A 16,878-nucleotide genomic window follows, 5' to 3' on the forward strand; every position below is an offset into this window, starting at 1 on the left:
GAGGACATCTTGGCTTTCCAACAACAATGCAATAATTCCTGCTTTCAGAATTATAATTAAATTATAAAAGAAATCTAGATCTCAGTGGGTTTCTATCTGGTTAAATAAAGGCAAAATAAAATAACAAAACGTTCAGAATGTTCACTAAATTTAAGTGATTTGCTTGTAATGCTTGGTGATTGCCGTGTAATTTTCAGGACTTTCGGGAAATTTTGGTTTTATTTTCATACTCATGGGAAATTGGGAAAACAATTTGTAATCTAAGGGACGTAATTTGAATGTGTGTGTGTGTGGGGGGGGGTTTAAAAGTTTTAGTTATTTTCATGGAAATTAAGGACATTTATTTGTAATTGTAATTTTTTGAGAAATTGACCCGAAACACTGGGGGGTCCTTTAAATTTTTAAGAATTTAATGGAAATTTTGATAAATTATGTCCATGGAATTTGGGAAATGTGTTTGTTAATTTGGGGTGAATTTGATAAGAAATTTTAGGGGGGGATTTGCTTTGCAATTATGGTGAGTTTGCCTGAAACTTTTAGGGAATTTATGTGGACTTTTTATTGGAAAGTTTAGGCTTGATGGTAAAGTATCACTTAAACATTGAGGAATACTGAAGGAATGTTGGGGTACTTTTATTGGAATACTTATGTTTATAATTTTCCACAGAAGTTTTAGAGAATTTTTTTTAAATTCCAGAGAATTTACACAGACCTTGCAAAGGAAATTACATTTTAAAAACTCAGCACTTTCAGTGGAAATGTTGTTCATACCTGAACAATACCTTGTGGTCAATCTTCAGAATAACAAGAAAAAAATGACTCCACCTACCTCTCTCAATGACTGACACCATGAAGACCCACAACATTTAACCAACTGGCTGACACTCAGCCAAAACATCTGCTCTAATCCACTCTATTTTCTGCAGAAACAGGACCTTCAGGGGATTTGCAGGTCTCAGGAGAAAAAAAACATCCCAAATGATAAAAACAAATCAAGACAACAAAAGGAGGTATTACAAATGTAAAACATACAATACACAAATATATAAAATGCGTTAAATCAGAATGCATAAAAAATTCAAGAAGAACACTGACAAAATCTTTCAACTGTTTTTGTGATAATTGTAGTGCATTTTCAAACTTCCACAATCTCCCTAAATAAAACCTCATCTCAGGACCTCATGTATTGTCCTCTCCTGCTGTCAGACCCACTCCTTTACATTGACCTTGTGGTTTGAGTTGGGGCTGGAGGGAGGCGTAACAAGGCTTGGTTTCAAAGGAACTGTTTCCGTAGAGTCTTCAGCTTCAATAACCACACAACCCTGAGACACTCCTGCAAGGCGTAACACACTTGTCCCTGCTGTGAACCCAGACAGCCTTCGTGCCAGAGCTCGGGATGCCATCCTCAGCCCCCCTGCCCTCTTCCTTCTTGCAGAAGCTGTTGCCATTTGTCGAGCCCCTGCCAGCTCAGTCAGAAAACCCAGGCTCTGAGAAGGAAGGCTGTAGACATGAAGTCCACGGAAAAGTTCTGGCAATGGCCTGAACCCACCTGGAGGTTCAGGTGGGAGTGACTCAAACTGTACCAGCATGAACCGCTCACCAGCACGGCCCTGCAAATAGTCTGCAAGAATACAGCTCAGTGAAGCAGTAAAGACATCTACACATTGAGAGGATGTAGTGCAGTTTCTTTCCACTTCCTCCTCTTCCTTCATATCTTTGCTCCTGGTAGTGTTCCTCTCTGAACTCTGAGCTCCCCACTCCTCAGCTCTGATCCAGGCAGTCTGGGTTAGGACCAGGACCACTTTACCCCCCTGCCTTTGCAGTCGGTTTAGTCTTGAGTGGAGCCAGGGCACAGGACCCAGAACACCCAGTTCAGTCTGGCTCCACAAGTCTAAAGACACGCTGAAGCCCAGAGCTTGAAGGGATGAACCCAGGTGACTCATCAGCTCTGGTAAAGCCTGGTCATCATCAGATGGGTACAGCAACACCACATGACCACCACCCACAGCACCTGAACCAGAGAAAGAAAACATTTTATAACTTTTGAAGGACATTATTATAGTTACTATTTAGTAGTGTAAAATGGTTAGATTTGTGTCATCTTCCAATAAGCTATTAAATACAAAGCTTAAGTCAGGTATTTGCTAGCTAAGCTTAGCAATTAAATTATTCCTCAACAAAAGGCCTTTATAAACAACAAAATGCCTTCAGTATTCTGCTAAAAAAATAAAATAACAACAATCTAACTATAGCTAATACCAACAACTGAGAATAAACTTGGGTTAAAAACCAAGAGAAATGCAGGGTAGATTTTTTTTCACAAGAGAATACGAAGATGTAAACATTTCCTCAAAGCACGAGTAACAACATAAACTTTTCTGTTTTTTAAATACTGATCTTGTAAAAAATGATTTTCTTGTAACCAATAAATCCACAAGACAATCTGGCAGCAAAGGGTTCATCTTATACACTGCCTATTTCAGAACAGAAATGCATGCTAAAACTTTCTAAATAAAATTGGATTAAACTTCGTTTAGGGTTGGCTAAGGGTTAAGGTAAGGGTTGGGATACCAAAAGTTAAAAGTCAAAAACCTAAGCTGCAAAATCTGATTACAAAACATTTAATAAAGTCAAAAAACAGTCTGTTTAAAGGTAAAAAAATAAAAAAAACAAAACATGTCCTCCATGAAAACATTGTAACATTGTAATGCAACCAGTGCAGCTTATGTAGCTCCATTAGCTACTTAAGCTACGGAGATAAAGAAGCTAGGTAGCTACCATAGCTAAAGCTAAGCTTACAAAACAGCTACATAAGTGGCGTATCTATGTTATCTGTGTAGCTGAGTTAGCTTTGGATATGTTTTCTTAAGATCACATTGCTATAGCTACCTTGGCTACATTGGCTTATGCAGCAACGTTAATTATGTAGCTAGCATAGCTATGCCAGCTTTAGTTCAAGCTTTACAAAGCTAAAGCGAGCCACTTTTCATGGTACTACCTCTAAAATGGGTCTATACATAATTTAATCCTAGGTTAGACCTATGACCTTTTTTCTGATGTATTTATAAAATGTTTCTTGGTCTGTAATGTTTGCAATGTGATTATTTCATAAATGTATCCACCAAACTTTGTTTATGAATAATGTTGAATTTAAAAAAAAAATCTGAAACTGGAAATATGTTCACCTGGTACGCCAGATTTGTTTCACACATCCATCTGGAAAATCAGTGATAGACAGCGTTTGGGAAAAGGCAGAGCCTTTGAAAAAAAATCTCGGAGGGTGATTGGATGAACGTTCTGTCTGTCACATCTTTACAGGCCAATCAGAGCAACAAAAGACTTGACGTAGCCGCTACAGAGCTGCGCCTCTACAGAGGAGTAAACTCCATAGAAAGTTGCATTACGCTAACCATGGTGATTGTAGACATGTCAGTACACAACTTTTGTCGTTTTGAAGAGAAAACAACTCAGTGCTGTTCTTTGTTCTTCTTTTAATGAAGAAATGTAGTCAAGTTCTGATAAAACTTGCGCTTTAGCAGCATCCACGCTAATCTCTTCCACCATAATTGCACCGGCCTCTTCTTGCTGCTTGCTTACATCACGGCTCTGCCGCGCCTGAAAGTACTGCCCCTCGACACTGATTGGCACTGTCACTTTCTAACTGGGCGCCAAACAGTTCAGACGGGAGCTTTGCAAGATGGATTCGCCAGTGAGAAACACGGAAACGGGCGTATCCATCTGCTTTGCGAGGTTAGAAATATGTTGTAACAGGAAATTATGGCCCTTTCTTTCTAAGATATACTGCAGTGTCTCAGATGAGCAGTCTGTGAGAGTGGCCTTCAGAAATGTACAGTCTGCAGCCAGACCCCTCTCTGTAAATCAGTTGTCAGGCTGTCTCGTACCTTTAACATCCTCTTCTTTCAACCACCTCCACATGTAGCCTGAAAAGAGATTGCACAATGAGGTTTTTTGTCACAGTGAATATTCAGTGACCAATGCATGAAAAACAGACCTTTAAGGACCCCTTGTATAAAATAGGCTCCTAGTATGGCGACACAGATAAGTAGTATTGATATGAGAAGTGGCAGGCTCCATCTCCATCGAGATTCTGGGGAACAGAAACAAAAAGTATTTAAAACATTATTATTATTATTATTTCGGACTTGGAGGAGCAGGTGGCCTAGTGGTTAAAGGTGCTCCCCATGTACCCGGGCGGCCAGGGTTCGAATCTGGCCTGAGGTCCTTCACCACATGTCCCTCCCCCACTCTTAACCCTGTTTCCGACTCTATCCACTGTCCTCCTCTATCTAATAAAGGCACAAAAATGCCCAAAAATAAATCTTAGAAAAAAAAAAAAGTTTCGAACTTTAAAAATCATGTGGATATATCCTCTAACCTGACATGCCAGATGGATGTGTTTCACACATCCATCTAAAAAACCAATGATAAACAGCGTTTGGGAAAGGGCAGAGCCTTTGAAAAAAAATCTCAGAGGGTGATTGGATGAACGTTCTGTCTGTCACATCTTTACAGGCCAATCAGAGCAACAAAACATGTGATGTCATAGCTGCTACCGAGCTGCATGTGCGCAGCTACTGAGGAATAAACTCCATATAGAACAGCATAAAGCAAACCATGGCGACTGTAGACATGTCAGTACCCACCTTTTGTCATTTTTAAATAGAAAACAACTCAGTGCCGTTCTTTGTTCTTCTTTTAATGAAAAAAAAAAAGTCACCGTCATTTTCTAATGGTTCAGACAGGAGCTTTGCAAGATGGATTTGCCAGTGAGAAACACTGAAACGGGCGGATCCATCTGCTTTGCAAGGTTACATATCCTCCTCATTCCTTAGAAATCTACTGTTTAGTTATCTGATACAATTCAAACATTACTAACATTTTATCAGGTTTTGGACAGTAGGTAGCGTTCTTACTTGTAAATGGACAATGAGGCTCAAAGTATGACTGCATCCCATGGATCTTTAACTAGGAAAAGATTAGCAGAGTCAAGGTTAGTGAAGACAGAGAAGCAAGCAACAAAACATGTTTACATTTCTGGAAAGTGACTGCTTTTACTCTGTAAGGACAAAGAGGATCATCACCTGGATGCAAAGCAAAGGGTGTGAAGATGCATTGAATTCTCCTGTTTTCTGAAAAAAAAAACAAAAAAACAACACATGGATAAATAAATTACTAAATTATAACAAAAAAAAGAACACAAAACGTTCATACTTAAACCTACTGTGTCCCAAATTACCCTCAGAGTGAACAATAACATATTAGGAACAGGATCATGAAATACACATGACTATTTTGTCTTAATGTAAAGACAGTTTTTTTATTAACAGAGCAATAACATAAAGTATTGTAATGGACATTTTTTTACCCTTTTCTCAAAAGCACTTGGTCTTTGTAGCAGTGCAGCTATGGTGTTGTGGTTACAGCTTCAGATGAAACTCTTAACGGCAGACTTTGTCATGCTTTCTCCATGTTTATTTAAAGTTACTGTATTTCATGCTAGATTACGTTTTTAGAAGCTTAACTTGTGGAAAGGTTACAAAGTCTAAATACTAAATTAAAAGTACAATGTTTTAAATTGTATGCACATTTACTCATAAAGAGGTACTGACAGTACCACAAGACAAATTACTCTGTAGGCTGTTTAATTTTTAGGTTTTATTTCTTTATTATCTTATTGTTCTTCATAAATAACTCATGAAAGTGGGCAAAGCTACTTTATTTTTTGAACACTGAAGACTTTAAAGCTTCCAAAGGCCAAGCTCTTCCTCTTACCCAGTGTCCTTTGCGTGATGCCCTCCAGCCTGCATGTTCTTGGTTGTCCAGTTTCTGTCTGGAGCCCGTCACCTCCTCACACAGCCCTCCTGCTGCGTCCTTCTTGCACAACCACAACTCTCCCTCCAGCCTGCAGGGGGCAGTCACATTCCAGCTCAGCCCAGTACCTCCGTCCCTCATCCGAGACTCAACCACAGACACAGACACATTCTGCTGCATTCTTTCCATGGCATCTGAAAAAAAATAAATAAACAAGTAAACAAATCATGTTTGGCTGCAAAATATTTTCCAGCACGGATTTATCATACCCTAAAGCTGACCTTTAATAACCTTTTACCTTGTTTGTTTTTGAAAGGGCAGAATGGTCTGCGGAGTTTCTTTCCCTTCCACCACACCTAAAAACAAAAGTTTTAAGAGTTAAATTTATTTCCCAAATGGAATGTGCAGTCTTATCCTGTAAGCTGAAATTAAATCATGAGCTACCTGGAAGCAGAGGCACGGTGCAATGAAGTTTAATGGGATGGCGATTTCTGTCTTGCCCTTGGGCTGCAAAGGTATTAAAATACAGTTATAGAGACAGGCATAATTAATGAATGGTGAATAGTTTAGCACTTACTGACCCATGAAAGACTCTCTCCTGATATGTTATCCCAAACCATATGAAACATGAGCTCATCTTGTGAGGTATTGGTATTATTTTCAAGCTGAAGGAGGACTTCATTTGTCTTACTAGCAGTCATAGCTTGGAGTCTGGGGGCTAAAACACAGACACAAGACAAATATAATAGACATATTACACTTTATAAATAAAAGTACGCTTTTTACACGTTTGTTGTGCAAAGAAATGTAAAGTCTTTATTCATCTGACTACAAATCCTCTTTCATTTAACATCATGTCTTACTGTCACAGTCCTTTACAGCCCATTCTATGTCCATGGAGCAGACTGAAACAAAGAGGAAGGACCTGTTCAGTAAAATTACATTGATCTGCAGTCTTTGCTAATAGAAGTGGACTTTACCTTCTTGTAAAGATGGTATTGTGATTTTTTTAATGATGTCTGTGCCATCCAAGCCTGTAAAGGCTTGGACTGAAACAGGACTGCCGAACATCAGGTGCTTCCTCAAAAGAAGCTGCAGTAGAAAGAAAATAACTCACTTATTCAAATCAAACACACAGAAGGAAAACATTTTAGAAATGCAGAAATGAGAAGAAAAGAATGTCTTTGTGCAAATCAAAGTAAAGAGATATTATAACACATATGTAAGGTAAACTTTATTATCCCTGAGGGGCAATTCACTGTATAGCCAGCAGAGAATCAAAGTACAAAGTACTCACTCTGCTTTGAAAACCCATCCATTAACTATTATTTTAATGATGCATTATTTTTAATCCTGATGCAAACAGATTTGATCTTTGTTTTGTGCATAGTTCACAACATCTGGGTTGAGCTCCTCTTAAAAGTCACAAGATGAGTTATGAGCACTATTGAAACAGGACTAGAATTACCTGTGGACCTCTGATAGCTTGTGAATTACCCCCTGATGTCAGCATTTGGTGCAGTGCATTCTCATAGGATAAGCAAAGCTCTAATGTACTCAAATTTACATTCATTTCTGAAGGAAAAAAATAACGGTGCTGCATTGTTGCAGCAATTAAAAAGCAAAATTTTTATTTCTAAAATGCAATGTTTTTATCTTACTCCTGTCTCTTTAGCAGTTTTTGTGCAGATGATGCTGTTGATTAACCTTGCATAGCAGATGGATACGCCCGTTTCTGTGTTTCTGACTGGTGAATCTATCTTGCAAAGCGCCCATCTGAATCATTTGGGCCTGGTTAGAAAGTGACAGGACCAATCAGCGACAAGGGGTAGTACTCCCTGGCACAGCGGAGTCGTGACGTAAGCAAGCAGCAACAAGAAACGGGTGCAGTTATGGCAGAAGAGATTAGCGTGGATGCTGCTAAAGCGCCAGTTTTATCAGAACATGATGGCATTTCTTCGTTAAAGGAAGAACAAAGAACTGCAGTGAGTTGTTTTCTTTACAAAAACGACAAAAGTTGTGTACTGACATGTCTATAGTCACCATGGTTCACGTTGCAGTTCCCTATGGAGTTCAGTCCTCGGCAGGGGCGCAGCTTGATAACAGCTACGTCACATGTTTTGTTGCCCTGATTGGCCCATAAAGATGTGACAGACAGAAGTTCATCCAATCACCCTCCGAGTTTTTTTTCAAAGGATCTGCCCTTTCCCAAATGCTGTGTATGAGTTGTTTTCCTGATGGATGTGTGACACAAATCCATCTGGCATGCCAGGTTAACTGTTGATGTTATTCTGCGCTCTATAAATTTAGGAACGTATCCACAACAGCCCTCCTTGCGATCAGCTATTGCAGTACAAAAACTGAATGTTTAGCGACACATTTCAAATCATATATTGTGTTTTGCATTAAATGTACATCTAAATAAAACTGAACAAGATCAGGCAGTTGTAAAGAGAAACTGTAGGAAACAGAGCGCTGTGCATATGAAGAGGACAGCGGTGCACACACCCATATTTGGATAGTAGAGTTTTATAAATGTTAAGTAAAATAAATTCATTTTTACAAATATGCTGAAATTAACTTAAAGAGAAGCACAATTTATAACCTATATTTGCTTATCTGTGCAAAGCTTTGTTAACAGTCTCCTATGCTGTCGCTATCATTTGTTTTATCAAAAAAGACAGAAAAAAAGCCACACAGATCATAAAAAACATAATTACCACCCTGTTACAGAGATGCCTACTTCACACTGCCAACACTGAAATGTGAAAGGTAATTTGTCATGCATTTTTTTTCTCCACAAATTACAGACATGGTCTATTTGCATGGGATTAAAAACACAGATGTCCTGTGTGGTTATTACATCAGAGGTCCTTTGGTAATGCTAGTCCTCTGGGAATAGGGCATAAGAGTCTGTAATCTAGGCAGGTTTTTTCTGATCGTTAAAGGTATAATATGCAGCATTTTAAAAGTGAATATATCAGGTATCAAATATATCCATACTGCATTTATTACTGAGTAATGACTTTCTTTAAATAAGTGATTTATTGTTTTTAGCTCTGTGTTTACACAAGCTGTACTGTGCTTTCATTAGTTTTTTTATGTTTCATAAAGAGACTGCTCCACCCTCTCTGGATTCTGTATGTAGAGTCACACTGGCAGAGTTTCTTCACAATGAAACAAACGTTGCATTTTATGCCTTTAAATAAAAAGAAAGGAACACATAAAAGTTTTTTTTTCTCTTTCTAGCTGAGCTTTATCTCCTCACCTGAAGTGTGTCCTGCTGTGATGCTTTATGTAAACCCGAGATCTTTGGTGTAAACTGGATTATCTTGCAAAGCTCGGGCAATCCTGGTGAACTGTGACACACTTTCACTGCAACACAAACAGCATACAAGGAAACTGAACAGTGTAATTATCATTTATAAATAGTAAAAAATATTTGTTTGGGTTTCAGGTTGTGCTTCTTTACCTCTCCGCTCAGAAACCACAAACTGGACACTCCCCTCCACATTCATGCCAAAGACATCCTCATGACTGCTGTACTGACCAGATGCCTCTGAAATATCCTTTGGGTTGTCCACTCCTACAACTTCATGGGCAATGTAGCAAACAGTCAGCGGGAAATGCAATGTTTTAAAAGCAGTTTGCAAGCTGTCAGCCAGCCAAACAACTATGATTCATGAAAGAACTACCCAAGAAACTATGACAGCAATGAGCTCCACAAACAAAGACATTTACTGTAATGAAGACTTATGATCCTGTAAGGAAAAAAGTGAAGCGTCACTGAGTCACCCTGTCTGACAATCCAAAACTTGGCATTTATTACACTTACTTTGGACTGTGATGTTGATTTGCAGGCAGGGTTTACAGTCTTGTGCAGCAGAACAGCACAGAAACACTTTCAGCTTCGCATGAGTGATGTTTGTTGTTTCATCTGGATCAGGTGGAGCAGCAGCAAACAGAGACTCTGCAGAAGAAAAGGAGTCTGTAAAAGTCCAGTTGTAGTTTAATAACAGGTTGTTAGAATGATATAAGATGCACTGGGGTTGATGGTGTTTTTACCTGAACTCACACTGCAATCAGTCAAACCCTAAAAAGAGAAGAGTTGTGGTTGAGCATTGAGCAATTTCAACATATTCAACTCGACAATAAAGCACAACTCTTGTATGTCTGGCTCCAACAATGAAGAGGTAAGAGAGGTCTTGATTACTTAAGCAAAATAGATTATACGATATCCACGCATCCATGATCCATATCACCTGTAGCGTTTGGGGTTGTGAGGGCTGAGATGTCATCCAAATCAGATGTGCATTTATTTTTTAAACCATTATTTGACATAATGAATAACGGCATGCTAACCCATTTAAGTCTGAAAACACAAATTATAGCCAGAAAATTCTCTTTTTTTGGAACTGTTTATTTAACTTTATACTGAAATTTTAAAAAATCCAAATTTCCATAAAATTTAACATATATATTTATTGTATCTCATTTGATACGTTACGTGTTTTTGGTAACTGATAATCCACTTGAGGGCATTTTATCATTTATTAGATTATATTTAGAAGGGGTTATTTTTTAGGAATTTATTAATCATATTGCTTAGACAGAGGTATCATAAAAGTATGTATCAAAAATGATACTACAGGCATTAAGGGGTTAAGGATGCCAAAAAGATTTAAAAATAAAGAGGATCAGTACCCTTTTAAAGGGGAAAAGTCAGTATTTTTTAGAAAAAAAAAGAAAATTTTGAGATTGTTAAGTCGGATTTTTGCAAGAAATCAAACTGAGTATTTCAGGTTTTAAAAAGCAGTAGCCTAATTTATGGAAAAAAAATCCGAATTTTCAGGTTAAATAGTTAAAATTGTGACCTAAACTCAAAAATGACAACATTTTAAAGTTGTAGGCTACATTTACATGAAACTAAGCTGAAAGTGGTGGTTGGAAAGCCCAAGTTTACAGAAATGTCTCGATTAGGTCTAGATGAAAATGAAAATGTGATCATGCTGAGCTAATATCACTTTTCTTTCTTCAAAAGGAGTATGATATGATTTGGTTCTCAACTGCAATAATATTGCAGGGGAAATGGCTTCATGTGGTAGGATTTTCTTTCATGCAATCAGCTATTTTTGACTTAATAAGCTAAAAAAAAATCCCAAGCTTTGGTTCATGTAAATATGCAACTTTTAAAGTGAAAGAAGATCCACTTTATTTTTCTTTAAATCTAAAACAGTAATAACTGGAAAATGTTCATATCTTTCTAAAAAAAAATAATAGAGCTTTTTATATTTATCTTTTAAAGTGGCACTAATACACTCCTGTGGTAATAGATAGTTTATACGTAGCTCTTTTGGCAAGAACCTGTTATGTAAATAGGCTCAATACGTCGGGATTTTGTCAATGACAAAATCAATCTATTAAAATAGATGTTTTATTTTTCCAAGTGGGTCCTGGGGGCTTAGCGTTTCTTAGATTTAGGGGCCCTAAGGACAAATAAGGTCAGAAACAGAAGAAGGGGGTCTCTCATTGGAAAAAAACCAGATAAAATACCCTTCCCTACCCTGACCAAGGTCCTCAAAATACTATACATCGTTGACAAAAAGATGCTGCCTATCACCTTTCAGTGTTGACTTGTTTTGAAAAAAACAGCAGCCTTTTTCATTCAATAAAAAGTGGTGGTTTTGGTGACTTTTTTTCCTTTGTTGTTTAATATGTAATGAATTTGTTGCATACTTTAAGTTACGTATCAGTCTCTTGTTAAACCGTTTTTTTTTTTCATCTTTTTCATGAATGACTCTAACTTTTCGTTTCTGTGGATGCTTTCAACACTGTTTATACAAACTGCCTTAAGGGCTTTAAATGTTAATTAACTCCATTTTTTAATATACACCTAAATTTTTTCTTAACAGTAAATCTGTTGATAAGCTTTGTGATCTATATATATGTATATATATATATATATATATATTTATATATATACACATATATATATATATAAAGTGCTCAAAAATGGCATTTTGAAATTGCACCAACTAAAAGTTGTTTTCTTTCCATCAAGAATCATAAAAAAGGGAAAAAAAAAACCTCTTTCTAATGAACTTTTAGTTGAATAAGATAAACTTTTATTGATCCCCTATTGTGGGAAATGTGGTTATTACAACAGCTCAATGGTAAATGACAAAGTAATCAGCAGTATTTTACAGAGACAAAGGGGGAGAATGTGCCTACTTTATTTTGATTCCGGATAACAAAAAAATAGCAATAATGATAATACTATTTACATGTTTACACCTGTACACCTTTGCATGTGGAAGAACCACAGTGCGTATGATAATAATGTGAAGGGAATACATTTCAAGGTACAGATACACATTTGAAAACTGCACACTTGGCTGTTACTTCTTTGGGAATGTGGGAGTATATACATACACATCCTTAGTTGTAAAAACGTCATCATTACTGCTTTAACAGCTATTGGAGCTACAGATGGGTGACGATTTAATACTTTCTTTTTTTCTACAGTTTAGTATCATATAGTTTTTATTCCACATTCAGGTCTAGATGTATAAGTTCTGGACAGGAATTTGTGTCATAACATTCCTACTACTGAAACCCTAAATGTGGGGATGTCTAAAAATGAAATGATGCTCCATAATGGGTACATTTATGAACATTACATAACAAAAGACTAATGAGAGCACTATTAGCTTTCAATTCCAACGTAATTTTCAACAGCTAAAGTTCCATGAACATCATAAAAACACATAATATGCAGCCATTAAATATCATTGAGCTTTGTTCAGTTACTTTTTGTCTTCTGTAGTAAAGTTTTGGTTGTTTGGGCTTCTATAAATGTAAAGATGTCTCATGTGGTTTTATGTCTTTTCAACTGAACCTTAAACGCGCTCCCTGAAAGAAGAGCAGTGGACGTACGTTTTCATGCGCAGGTAGGATACTAAATAAGTAATGGACATAAACCCTTATCTCTTAAAGCTTTTGTCACTCTGGATTCAATCCTTGAAAAAACTGTAGTAGTAATTTTTGTCTCAATGCATGTGTGTTACGGACAACAAGTACAAATACATTTGTTTTCCACCTGGCTGTAGCTTTGTGTGTAATGTCTGTAATGTAAAGTAAGGAGGAAGTGCGGATTACCAAAGCTAAAATTACAGTTAAAACCAAAACTCTTATCGAGCTTACTTCAAAGTAAAAAAAAACAGCCTTCAAAAATATAAAAAGATATTGACACCGTATTACAGGCACGCTGTTTTAGTCTATTTCAGTGGTATTTTTTAGCTCGTTACCTCGCTGCAAGTGACCTCAGGAGCTTCTCTTTCAATCAACTCCAGCGCGCTCGCGGACATGAGCAGCCAGGTGAGGAGCAATGACAGCGGCGATGGAGGGACAGAAGCACGAGAAGTCATGTCTCTGAGCAGCTCTGAGCCTATAACAGGCAGACCCTGACTCCCCTCATCCACAACAGCAAAGGCCTTTCACCCCGAGGTCCACCCAGAAGAAGGAAAGCATGGCCGTAAAAATATCTCCGTCCAGCCAGCGCTCATGGCTCCTGTCAACCTAGCTAAGAGTGGTAATGCTCCCAGGTTTTGTGACGCACGTTCTTCCTTCTGATTAACAGTGCCGGAGAGGGCGTGACGAAGCGTGACACCTGCTCAGGTAGGGATTGAAAAAAAAAAAAACCACTGTCAACACAATTCTGTACGGAAGAGTATTAGGGCCACTGAAAAAAAATAATTTGAGACTTTTTTTTTCAATTGTGAGATTAAAGTCAGAATTCTGAGAAAAAAGTCAGAATTCTGAGATTAAAGTCAGAATTCTGAAAAAAAGTCAGAATTCTGAGTTTAAAGTCAGAATTCTGAGATTAAAGTCAGAATTCTGAGAAAAAAACATTTGAGACTTTTTTTCATTTGAAGAATAAAGTCAGAATTCTGACTTTTTTCTCAGAATTCTGACTTTTTTCTCACAAGTGAAAAAAAATTTTCGTCTCAAATTTTTTTTTTCAGTGGCCCCAATACTCTTCCGTAAAATTCTGTTAGCTTTTGCAATTCCCCGGAATTCTACGGAAGCCCTAAGCTAATTTTGCTGAGTAAATTCAGGTTTCCCCTGAGCTCTAGACTTGGGATAACAACGCTTTTTTGTGATACAAGTTTAACTTCTAGAAATCGTGAGAAAAAGACTAAAAATGATTTGTTAACACAAGAAAGTCTAGGATGGTTAGTAAAATAAAATGTAGGCATGTTATACATGGCATAAAAATAAGAGGTGCACTTCATCACGTTTTAGTATTCATGACATCTTAAGGCTAATTTGTCTTTTACATTCACAGATAAAGGCAGAGCCTTCTGTCTTTAGTCTGTGTTCCTTTCATCCACATTTCTGCACACTTCCAGGACCAAATGTTGCAGTGCCAACCAGCATTGTAGAAGCAGCGTTGAATAGTGTGCCAGATGGCAGCAAAGAAATGGAGGTCTGTGTGAGACTGTGACTCGTTTAACATTCATTCCAATGTAAAGGACATGAGCATGTAAATGGATGAAGACAGTTACATTTTCTCAAACATACACTCAGGCGCATATGTTTAAGGCATACAGGGCGCTAAGAATTCATCACAGGTCCAGATGTGCCACAACCCAGAGCTAAAGAGGGGTGAAGTGTGGCCAGAGCCAAGCTTGACACATGTTGACACACGTGTGTTACTCAGCAGTCAAGGTCAAGTTTGACAGCATCTCTTTTGTAGGGGCCTTTTCACGCCTGGTGATAAGCCGAGAGATTGCCACCCCTTGAGATATCCACAGCACAGCTAGTGGCTCATAGCAACCCTACTACCCCCCTGGCTGTTACTCTGGGCCAGAGGTTCTCAAAATTTTCTGTCCGCAACCCCCAAATAAAGGTACCGGTGACTGGGGGCCCCAACTGTACCTGAGGGTGGTTGAAGTATAGTTGAACACAGCCGTGCAAATTCAAGAACTGTCATGTGCGGACTTATATTCTTGGCTACATTCTTACATTTCAAGCTGCAAAAGCTTAACCTCCTCCACCTCAGCCTCCTCCTTATAGCATAAAGCTGTTTCACCCTCATATTCACATTCATGCTGAAATGGATTAATTGCTTTTGAACTAATTCTATTCTTGGAAAGTTAAAGCACGCCGCTTGACTAACCCAGGGAGCGTCTTTTGAGTGGAACTGTCTCCTGCAAGTACAACTGTATATTCATTTTGCAAGAAAATGATGAACTGTATGAAAAGATTGTTCCTGATTAGAATAATTGTATGCATATATTTTTATAAAAAATTGTAAAATATACAATTTGAAATCATTTAAAAACATTCTGGGGTTTTGGGAAGACATCCCATGCCCCTGGTAATATACAAAGACATCCAGAGCACAACCTGGGTTGTGTCATTCTCTTTCCTGCCCAGTGGTGCCCTCGTGCAGCTTACTTGCCACAGCTACGCCTTACTTTAGCCTCAATTTTTGGCCGAAACATGCCCTAAAGTTCTGCACAGTACTGTTTGTATCTATTCTTATTTGTAAAGGAAGAATAAATAAGCATTGATGATTATTATGGCATTCAGATCACAATATTAACATTAGCTAGTTTATAATGTCAGTGTACAGTAGAAATCCTTGGTAACACTGAAGAAGCCCAGGTGTAAATGTGGTAGCTGAGGCTGTTTTCTACCCATTGTTTTTTGTATTCTTTATTATCACAAACTCCTGTCCAGTTGAAGCTTAAGCACCATTGAGACTTTTTGAATTGCAGCTCCTGTGAGTTTTAGCTGGTTATTAAACAGAAATTCACACTGATGCATCTCTATGAGCTACAAAATCACATGAAGAGTAGCTATTTCCACCTGTTATAGTTAGGCTACTTTTAAACATGAAAAGCAGCAGAATGACAATATAAGTTAACACTATTTTACACTATATAAGCCAAAATCATTATAGTAATATGATCAGATAGTTAATATAAACATAACCTAAAAGTTCCCCACAGGAGCTTTAAAACAGTGTCCAGGCTAGAGTGTTTTCAGCTACAGAGCTAAAATTTAATTATTAACATTTCTCTAAGAAAGTAGGTCAGCTAAGCCACTGGTTTGGATGATTATTTCTTTCCTTGTTTATCAGGCTGTATGTTTTGAAGGCCAAACACCTGTGTGAACTTTGTGCTTAAGCTTTAACAAACAATATATTGTATCTCACATGCATTATGCTGATGGTAGCCCAGCCGCCCAGATATGTACCCTTAAACTTTGTGGTGCAGGGGACTTTTTCTGATATGTAACTGAACCTATTAACTTCTCTTACATTAAAACTAATACCATAGATGACTGTACATGTATTATAATAATTTTCCCATTAACATGTTTTAGCATAGTGCAATTATTTTTTGAAGTGTAGGCAAATACCTCATGTCTAGACCCTGTAGTTTACTGTATTGTCTGTAATGTTTAACTGTTGCTCTATTCTGGGTACATCACAACTGCTGCATACCAGTAACTTTCTGGGAAATCAAAAGTCAAAGATATGGATCTACCTGTTGCTCAGATTTTCAGATTTTTGAGTAAAATTTGTCAATATTACTTGTCTGTTATGCCCTCCTCTTAAATTTTCATCTTAAAGTTGATTTTGAGCTTGGTAAATGAATACAAATTAATAAAAATAAGAGCAAGTTACTTTCTTGAGACACCAGGCTGAACTTGATGTTCTGCCAGTAGGACTGTGTATCAGATATACCCAACAGAAGAAGGATTTACTTCCTTATTAATCCTGTCAAGCAGGTAAGTCACTCAGCCTGAAAAAGCTGAATTCCTGTCAGCATTCTGGTTTTATGGTGATACTTATCCAAACAAACAGGCTGAACACAACGCATGAGGCCTATCTTAAAACATTCTTCACTGTAGAAAAGGGTTGCCTTTAACACTCATCGAATGTGCATTCTTAGTCAATAAAGCATTGTGTAATTTCGAATTGAAAAAAAAATAAAATACTGACACTGTCAGGCTGATATTTTGGTGTTCACA

At 37.6% G+C, this 16,878-nt stretch overlaps 1 protein-coding gene across 1 annotated transcript; it reads right to left on the minus strand.

The window, feature by feature from the left end:
• Positions 1 to 630: 630 nt before the first annotated feature.
• Positions 631 to 13,404, minus strand: wu:fl23c11 (interleukin-17 receptor C). Its single transcript, XM_041799745.1, has 16 exons — positions 13,140 to 13,404; positions 9,898 to 9,925; positions 9,668 to 9,802; positions 9,305 to 9,424; positions 9,101 to 9,207; positions 6,813 to 6,924; positions 6,696 to 6,737; positions 6,414 to 6,550; positions 6,277 to 6,339; positions 6,131 to 6,188; positions 5,794 to 6,026; positions 5,103 to 5,150; positions 4,935 to 4,986; positions 4,013 to 4,108; positions 3,903 to 3,941; positions 631 to 2,011 (listed from the first exon to the last, which is right to left on the minus strand). Exons 1-16 carry the CDS (start codon positions 13,257 to 13,259, stop codon positions 1,203 to 1,205), a joined length of 2,199 nt encoding a protein of 732 aa, XP_041655679.1. The 5' UTR covers positions 13,260 to 13,404; the 3' UTR covers positions 631 to 1,202.
• Between the last annotated feature and the right edge of the window lie 3,474 nt (positions 13,405 to 16,878).

The sequence above is a fragment of the Cheilinus undulatus genome, linkage group 11 (genome assembly GCF_018320785.1).
Source record: "Cheilinus undulatus linkage group 11, ASM1832078v1, whole genome shotgun sequence".
NCBI lineage: Eukaryota > Metazoa > Chordata > Actinopteri > Labriformes > Labridae > Cheilinus > Cheilinus undulatus.

Bases quoted from the DNA above. Each gene is read 5' to 3' on its own strand.
- wu:fl23c11 (XM_041799745.1), bottom strand. From the start codon at position 13,259: ATGACTTCTCGTGCTTCTGTCCCTCCATCGCCGCTGTCATTGCTCCTC. The intron at 6,551-6,695 runs GTAAGACATGAT...TCTGTGTTTTAG, and splicing joins GGCTGTAAAGGACTGTGACA to CCCCCAGACTCCAAGCTATG. The intron at 2,012-3,902 runs GTACGAGACAGC...TCTCTGGTTCAG, and splicing joins GAAAGAAGAGGATGTTAAAG to GTGCTGTGGGTGGTGGTCAT.